Source organism: Nicotiana attenuata, unplaced genomic scaffold (assembly GCF_001879085.1).
Source record: "Nicotiana attenuata strain UT unplaced genomic scaffold, NIATTr2, whole genome shotgun sequence".
In the NCBI taxonomy this organism is placed as follows: domain Eukaryota; kingdom Viridiplantae; phylum Streptophyta; class Magnoliopsida; order Solanales; family Solanaceae; genus Nicotiana; species Nicotiana attenuata.
The window spans coordinates 54,800-63,807 of NW_017675079.1; the positions used below are offsets into that span (position 1 = coordinate 54,800).

A 9,008-nucleotide genomic window follows, 5' to 3' on the forward strand; every position below is an offset into this window, starting at 1 on the left:
GCTAAAGTTGAGCTACGCGAACGCGGAACTCTGAACACGAAGACGATGAAGGAGAATGTACACGTACGCGATCGCGAACCACATACTGCGAACGCGAAGAAGAAAAATGGGTCACTCACTAAACAGCCTATGCAACCGCGTATGTGCCATCACGATTGCGTAGAAGGGCATCGGGCACTAGAACTTCATCATTCCAAAACATAAGAAAATGGCCCGTGGCCCATACGAAATGCACCCGAGGCCCTCGATACCTCAACCAAATAGACAAACACATCCTAAAACACGATACGAACTTAGTCGAGGACTAAAAGCACATCAAACAATGCCGAAATTACGAATCGCACCTCGAATCGAACTTATGAACTTTCAAATCTTCCAACTTCTAAAACTCGTGTCGAAACATATCAATTCAACCTGGAATGACGTCAAATTTTGCATGCAAGTCCCAAATGACATAACAGGGTTAATCCAACTCTCAGAATCGAAATCTGACCCCGATATCACCAAAGTCAACTCTCGGTCAAACCTCTCAACCTTCCAAAAACTTCAACGTTCCAATTTTCGCCGAAATGCTTCAAAATATACTACGGACCTCCAAATCCAAATCCGGATGCACGCCGAAGTCCAAAATCACCATACAAAGCTATTGGAATCATCAAAACGCCATTTCGGAGTCGTCTACACAAAAGTCAACACTCTACTCTTACCGCTTAAGCTTTTAAAACAGAAATCTTTCTTCCAAATTGATCCCGAATCATCCGAAAATTGAACTCAACCATATACGCAAGTCATAACACACAATCGAAGCTCCTCGAGACCTTAAGCCGCCGATCGGGACGCTAATTCTCAAAACGACCGGTCGAATTGTTACAGTAGAGTTTGTGAGATTATCCGGTAGAGTAAATGCATAGGCGGATCCGGGATTTAAAGTATACGGATTCCTATTGTAATCTCAAATCAATATACAATAATAACTGGGTTCACAGTTAGATATTTATAAATATTTAGTGAAACTTTTCATAAAAATACAGGGTCTACGCAAAAGCTATTGGGTGTCCGAAAACCCAGTAACTACACTCTAGATCCGCCCCTTAGTAAATGGAATAATTCTACAAATGTACCATTAGTGAAAACTAAAAATCATGACAACCTAGTAGAGTTTGTAACTCAATCCCGTGTTTTTTTATTTTTTTTGGTTATACTTTTTAATTATCCAACAAGATAGCTACGTTAACTAAAGCATGACATCCTACTGTTTTGTCATAACTTGCCTTCTACCCTTCTGACATCTATTTTTCATCTTCTTTGTTCGTAGTTTTTAAAATTATGATAACCTCGTAGAATTTGTAAATCATGCAACAAGATATCTAAGTTGAATACAACATGAAGTTTTACCAATTTATGATAACTTGTACATGACACAGTGTACTGATTTTGGTTGCTCTTGCTGCTATCTTTGCCACTCAACCTTACTATATTTAGTCGATTTGTTTCGTTAAATGCATATCTGTACATATGAGGCCATTTCCAGAATGTTGCAATTCCGAGGACAAAATTTCAAAACCAAGCCCAAAAAAGTTCCTTGTATCAATCTCTCCAACTACAATGTTGACTAGCCTGAAGATCAGTAATTTTTTGCCCTTAGGAAAAGCACAAATTAACAAAGTCTCGTTAACCTCGGGTTCCCAAACGCAATATAATGAGATGGACAACATTCTATTTATGCTTCTTATTTGGAGTTTAGTTCAGCTGTTTCTTTTTCTTGCAAACAAGCGAATACACTGACAAACAAAACAGATTTTGTCACGCCAGTTACGAGAACTGAGTAACATTCTCTTCCAGCTATTGAAACACATTCTGTTTTAGCTGGAGGATCAAATTCTCAATTTTTTAAATAGCAAAAATAAGGTCTAAGACTGTTTCTTCTTTTCCACATCTCCATTTCACACGTTCTTTCGGGATACTTGAGCTTCTAATGCTATGGAATCATTTTCTGGGCTAACCTTTTCTTTCTTCTAAAAATGGCTCTTGACTCGTAAACTATTCTGTTGAGTAGAAATTAAACATAAGTTGGTTTGGCAAGTGCATGGAAGAACCCAAAAATTGTCCCCCCACCCCACCCTCTATCTTTTGTTTATTTTAAATTTCGAAATGAAGTACCACAAACACTGATAAACAAGTATTTTGTGTAAGAGTAATCTACCTTATCACTAATCCAACTAGCATCAGTGAACTTTCCTAATATAGAAGGATTTCCACTAGAACATATATTGTAGCTCATCATCTTCTTTAACTATATGAAGACTATAAGCACATTTCTTGAAAAGATATTATATTACCTTCGAAGAGAATGAGAGATGTTAACTATTCCATTCCTCACAACTCTTTGATGACTCTGCTACCTTGCTTGAGAAATAGTTCACAAAAAATGGAGTCGATCTTGTTTCATAATGGCTGTGCAGATACAAGTATTCATCTGTGTAAGTTGAGTCGAGTCTTTTCTGGATCGTACAAGAAGCCTGGAAGTTGGTAGTAGAGTTTAATCAATAAGTTTCAATCCACTGGTTATTTGTTCATATAATAGCCATAGTAGGAAACCAATTGCAGTGTCTCTTAGCAAGTTTCCAAATATAGTAGTAGCCCAGCCAGAGAGCTCCTTTGAAGGTTTGTTCCCAGCTAGATCTCGAAAACGCAAGTTTCCTTGATCAGACACCAAAGAATATATAACTCCATTCATGTGGCCCTTCCCAATTATTCCTACCACTTGCTTACTCTTGTTCACAGCTTTACTCCTCTTCAGAGACCACGCAAGAAACTATAGTAACAATCACATGGAAAAACAGAAAAGATTGTCACTAGCAATTCTAACAAAAAAGTTTGACCTAAATATGGTTTAATGGATAAATCAATCAATGGGCACTTCTCAGTTCAATTTGATCAGAAAACCAGTGCCAGTTTTGCCATAATATCCATCAGTGAAGAGGCATGTGTTCTCACAATGAAACGTTTGCGTTTGTTCTAGATTACCAGAGACATTTCAGGAAAAACCAACTAACCGTGTCACGTTCATGCAGGAGTGGCTGTAGAAGTGATGGATATGTAAAGCTTAGCTTTTCATACAGCTGAAAGTTGCTATCATCAGAATTTGATTCCTGCAACAACATAGAAAACAATGAAGATGGAATTTGAATCTATGGAGAGATAACGTACAGGCAACCATGTAGGATAGAATGGCATTGCATGTACGTTACCAGCACAACTTGCCGCCTGAAGAGAGCAGAGAACAGGAAAAACTCTTAAAAAAGACAAAGAGAAGTTGAAAAACTGCTCTCTTCCTTTTCGTTTCTGCCCTTTGGGGTGGCGGTGTTGGAGAGGGAGGACTGGTCCTCCAGGCATCAATTTTTGTAACTGCTACATAAAGAAAATATGGACGAAAATGCATATATGATAATGCCATTTAGGTTCTGCCAGCCAATTAATTTGCTATTAAAGTTCTATGCATGTAAGAGGTAATGGCTGAAAAACTTGATAAGTAACAATCATTGTTAGTATCCAGAGAAATCTCATAGAGATAGGGGGAAACCTTTAATGCCTTCGTTGATAGTTCAGTAGATGAGGTAATTCCGCTAAAGACAGACACCATCAAGTTCATCTTCTCATTCCACTTTAGCGAAGTCCATGCTCGTTCAAGCTGAACACAGAAGTAAATAAAAATAAACTTTCTAGCATTACAGCTAAAGACCAAATAGCACATCCCATGAGGACACTCAGGCAAACGTAAGCATAGAGCAGATTAACTTCTCTTACTTTACATATAAGACCATGTAGTACCATCCATCTAATATATAAAAGAGAAGTCATATGAATCGTTGTTCCAACTTGTCAAATAAAGAGAGAGAGTAAATGTACGACTTCACTAAATCCAAATTTAACCTAGGAAATGGAAATGTAAGTGTGGCATACAGTTATTTCTATTGGTCGATCCCCCAATACTATTTGAGCACCAATGTCCTCAGCAGCCTTTCGAGCAGCACGAAACTGCAATTAAAAACAGCAAACTTCGTTAAGTCTCTCGAAATATCCTAATTGTAAAAAGGAACATCTTACAGAGAACTACCTCATCTCCAAAAGGACGATTAACACCTGAAGACATTTTTGAAGAGAAAAGCGCCAGCAAGACTCGTAATGCTAGAGCAGTTTGACCTCCTATCATATGAAATAGCTTGATGAATTATATTCTGTAGGCATGGATAGCATACAAAGCAAGGTCAGAAATTACCCAAATTTATGCTACGACCAACAGCACCAAAAAACCCGGTCCCACTCAAAGAAAACATGTTTGATTTTAAGGGCTGATTGAGATCCTTATCCTCTGAAATGTACATGATGCCAGCCCTGAACTCTGCAACAGGTGAAGTTAAGCTATGGAGATAACCAGTTTACACACCTGATGTAAATTAAATGGAGGGACAAGAATGCACGGTTATAGCTCATGAAGATTAAAGACAGGCGCTTCAAAATTGTAGCATTTCATAATGTGATCTATTGCACGAAATGCTACCAGATATCTTTGACATCCCTCATTATTTCCATGAGAGATAGTAAAATTTTATTGCGTAATTAGGGTAAAAATTAGTACTATTGTTTTGTGAATTCCTCCTGACAAGTGGTAGATGTTAGAATAGCATTTTTCAGTCCCCTTGCTAGAATTCCTCTCTCAGAAATTACAACGACAACAAAGTAAACGCGAATTAAGGAACATAATTTTTGTACAGAGCTACTTGCCTACTTCTGCAGAGCTCTACAACCACATTCTCAGGCCTAATAGCACGAATAACCCTTTCAACATCGACGGCCGATTCCAAAGAAAGATGGTTTGTTCCAATTAGCCAAATGGCCTCTGGTTCCACAAACTCACTTCTCCAAGATGGAACAGGCCCGTATTGGCTCTTCTTTATCAGAAACAGAGTTCCACTATCAGCCAAATCAAGCAATTCCGGATGACTTTCTTCAATAGCATCCCGAGAAGCGCTGAAAAATTCAGTCTTGAAGTCGAAGTTGGGGGGTGGTGGCTTTATGGCAACTCTGCATTGATGATATTTTGTTCTGGGTTTCAAAGGCAAGGAGAGGAATTTAGAGTGAGGAGCCAAGATTGGGAGAGGAGAAAAGAGGATGCTCATGCTCTCGGAGCTAGAGGAAGAAGAAGCTTCTTGTTCTTGTTGAAGAGATGGAGAAAGAGGAAGCACAAGCAGAGCTCAGAGATGATCATCGTGCGACGTGTGGCTCTGGGGTGACAACGTTGCAACTTTTCATTTTTGTGGTTTATATCTTTTGAGTTTAATTTTACACCTCAGAAATGGGAAAGGCATAAATACCCCCACAACTTAGAGTCTGATTCCTAATTATACACGTACTATTACCTTTTAAAATAAAATATATACACCTTTAAATGATCACGTGTTCACTCTCTTGAAAGCATGTGAGAGACAACATATAATTTTTTTTTAAAATCTGAAATATTTAGGAGACTAGCGGGTGAAGACAAGATTAAGGGGTATTTATGCCTTTTCCCCTTGAGAAATAGGTCATCTTACCGTGACTACAAGTTATAAGCATCTTTTTGAAACAAAAAGAAGGTTTTTCGAGAGACCTAAACTAAAGGTCTTGAACCGTAAAACAGATTTTAGTTTCTGAGAAATAATATCAAAATAAAACACTATCCGATTTCTATTATTTTTATTATTATTATTAGGCAAAATGGCCTTCGAGCCACTTAAACTTATATCCATTGTTAACCCGATACACAACTATTTGCTCATTAATAAACATCTTTGACCATTAACTATGCTTAATATCATGTGTGATTTGACAATGCTATGTGTAATTCACGCAAATTAGGCACCTGAATTCAATTTGTTTATGTAACAAAAAAAATACTAAAACATAAAAAGAATTAAAAAAATAAAAAGATAAGACAAAAGGTAAAAGAAGAAAAAGAAAAAGCATGTGAGTTCCACCGTCCCCTTCTCCCTTCACTGTTCTTCCCATCCCCCACCTCCTCTTCTCACGTTCTGTTCCTCTTTTCCAAAATTCCCATTCCCCCTTCTCCCCCAATTTCCCTTTCATCTACCTCTCCCTAATTAAGTTTGTTCCAACTTTTCTGTTCTTTCTCCCCTTCCTCTCCCCCTCTTTTCTCCTCAACAAGTCAAGCATTGAGATTATTCTTCACCAAATACGATACAAATAACTAATTAAGCTACTCCTAAATCACCTTCTAATTTCAAGAAAGAATAAATATGCCAACAATCAGTGTATAGATATGAGCATTACAATTCTTTTCTGGCCAAAAATATTTTCAGGTGAGTTGACCCAGTCAAATCGACTCATTGTTTCTGATTTACAAAGGACTAGATTTGAAGATGAAAAAACTTGAAGCAAAAACGATTTTTCTTTTATATTGACATTTGGGTTTCAAAATTTTGTTAAGATTTTTTTCTTTCTTTTTCATGTTTTCGTTTCTGGATTTTAGTTTTGATGTTTAGAAAAGGGATTGTAGGTTTCCCATAGGGAATATGGTGGCAGTGTTAGCGGTGTTACTGCTGCTGGTATGCCTCGGAGTTCTGAAAAAAAGAAGAAAAGCGAGAGGTGGTATATTGTTTCAGTGAAGATGGTAGAACCCGTTGAGGATGGGGTATTTCAAGGAGCATTTGGTAAATTGATTTTTTTTTTTTTAAAAAGTAGGGCCCACAAATTACAATGAAGGACTATGTATTTACTGGGAATTCATTGTTCATTAACCGACCAACTTTGGTCGGTAATAGTTAATTAGTTTTTTTTTTTTAATAAATACCGATCAACTTTGGTCGGTAACATGCAATTATTATATTTTATTTATTAAAAACTGACCAACTTTAGTCGTTTTTTTTATTTTAATTTTGGCACAAAATGCCTGTTTTAGTAGCTATACCACCTGCCAGCATACCAATGCAACAACAACAACACAACAATAACAAACACAACAACAACAACAACACAACAACAACCAAACTTTCAATAAATACTTTAAAACTTACAAATTAAAGTGCAATTGAACATAACAATCCAAAACCAAGTTAAAACTAATTACAACAAGTTCAAAACTGGTTCTATTGTCTAGTTCTAAGTATATAAAAGTCAAGGGGTGTTTTGTACAACATCATTATCACCGTCTGATGAACTTTCATCTACAAGACAGTATAGATAAGGGTCTTGTGGAGGACGGGAAAAACGATCAAGGGGAGGATGGGAGGAACGATTGTGAGCACGTGATTTTTTCCCTAAGTGAATTACTCCCAAAAATTCAAACAAAATGACTTCTTTCTTTATTCTGCAATTTTGTGAATTTTTGTGTTATTTTCTGTTAATTGTTTGCATTTATTTGTGCATTTTAATTCATATGAAAAATATAAAAAAAAATAAATAAATACACTTCGCATTTGCATTTAGGATTCAATTTCATATTTTTAGGATTAATTAGTAGTTAAATTGTTTTTAAAACAAAATATAAAGAAAATAACAAAAATAGTCCATTTTTGCATTTTTTTTTTTAATTGTTGAATTTGTCATGGGTTTGCTTTAATAGGACTTAATCAATTTTAGGACTTAATTAGTTTAATTTTGGAAATAAATTTGGTCTTTATTTTAATTTTGTATTTTAATAAAGTCAGAAAATTATAAAAAAATACAAAATGAAAATAAAAGGGAAAAGAGAAAACAATTTTGAGAAAAAGAGAAAAGTTGGTCTTAAAAGACCCGAATTTGGGCCAAAATGGCTGAGCCCAAACGAAATAACCCGGTCAATGAGCCCAAGACCCGTCGTCCAACCCGGTCCAGACCCCCTAATGACTAAACGACGTCGTTTTACGTCAAGTTAATCCTAGCCGTCTAGGTTGCTTGATCCAACGGTCGAGAAGTCCCTCCTCATTTAATATAAAAGTGTCGGATAGACCCCCCTACCCCTCAATCATCTCTCAGAACCCCTTAATGCACGCCGGCGTAACGCCACCATCCCTCCGCCGTCCGCTGCCGGCCGAAAATCGCCTCCGCCGGTGGCGATTCTCCAAATGACCCCAAATTTACACCCCGTGTTCCTCTCCTCCTCACCTTTCCATATCCACCTCCAGTTCCTTTCAAATATCACCCAAACCCGTCGAATATCCAAAACCCTAAACGCCGTCTCCACCGCACACGGTGGCGTCACCCCCAAACCTTACCATTTTTACGCCCTTTGACCACCACAACCCTCTCATCCCAAATTCCCTTTTAGTTTCCCTCGAATCTTCCTCCAGCAGCTCGAATTTCATATCAAAGTCCGGACTAGGAACCCTAGTTTTCAACAGTTGGGGGTTTATTGATTTAAGGGGCTATAACAACCCTTAATCGTGTGTTTTCCCTTGAAAACACATGATTACGGATGGTTATAGTCCAATTACCTATAAAAGCCGGCCTTAATGAGCGATTTCGAGGTATTCCTCTTCTATCTCCTTTTCTTTTGTTCTTCATGACTTTGATTTTATTCCTTCTATTTGGTATTTCTGTTATTTTATTTTTATTTTTGGGTCTTAATTTAGGATCTGATTTCAGCCATATAGTGTTAGTTCGTTCTTATTTTTGATTCGACTGTTGTTTGCTTCTTTCTTTTTAGGGTTTTCTTTTAGGGTTACAGTTTTAATTCGGTTCTCGAATAATTTCAGTATGTTTGCCATTGATTTTCTTTAGGTTTAGTTTTGATTCATGACCGAGTAGGTTTTCTTCTTAGTTTGATTCTTTGTTATGCCTGATTCCCTTATCCTGGGTTTGCGATTTTCTTTTAGTCCAAATTTCTTTGTTGTTCATGACTGATTCTGTTTTGGTAAGGCTTTGATTTTGTTTGATCCTGTTTAATTTCGAATCTGTTTGATATATGTTTTATTTCATTTTTTATTTTAGTGCTTGATTTAGTTAGCAATTTCTTATTGTTGCTATTACTT

The 9,008-nt window shown here is 36.9% G+C and overlaps 1 protein-coding gene across 2 annotated transcripts; it reads right to left on the minus strand.

Moving 5' to 3' along the window:
• Nucleotides 1-1,697: 1,697 nt before the first annotated feature.
• Nucleotides 1,698-5,377, minus strand: LOC109219630 (traB domain-containing protein). Of its 2 annotated transcripts, XR_002066962.1 has the most exons (8): nt 4,786-5,377; nt 4,280-4,395; nt 4,118-4,206; nt 3,964-4,038; nt 3,584-3,691; nt 3,057-3,152; nt 2,340-2,815; nt 1,698-2,045 (listed from the first exon to the last, which is right to left on the minus strand). XR_002066962.1 is itself a non-coding variant. In XM_019384104.1 (7 exons), exons 1-7 carry the CDS (start codon nt 5,178-5,180, stop codon nt 2,540-2,542), a joined length of 1,155 nt encoding a protein of 384 aa, XP_019239649.1. In that variant the 5' UTR covers nt 5,181-5,377; the 3' UTR covers nt 2,145-2,539. The 2 variants fall into 2 exon arrangements, 1 of the variants encoding a protein (XP_019239649.1); XM_019384104.1 differs by lacking the exon at nt 1,698-2,045 and having other exon boundaries at nt 2,145-2,815.
• Between the last annotated feature and the right edge of the window lie 3,631 nt (nt 5,378-9,008).

Bases quoted from the DNA above. Each gene is read 5' to 3' on its own strand.
- LOC109219630 (XM_019384104.1), bottom strand. From the start codon at position 5,180: ATGAGCATCCTCTTTTCTCCTCTCCCAATCTTGGCTCCTCACTCTAAA. The intron at 4,396-4,785 runs GCAAGTAGCTCT...TGCAGAGTTCAG, and splicing joins GTAGAGCTCTGCAGAAGTAG to GGCTGGCATCATGTACATTT. The intron at 4,207-4,279 runs GTAATTTCTGAC...TTCATATGATAG, and splicing joins TGGTCGTAGCATAAATTTGG to GAGGTCAAACTGCTCTAGCA.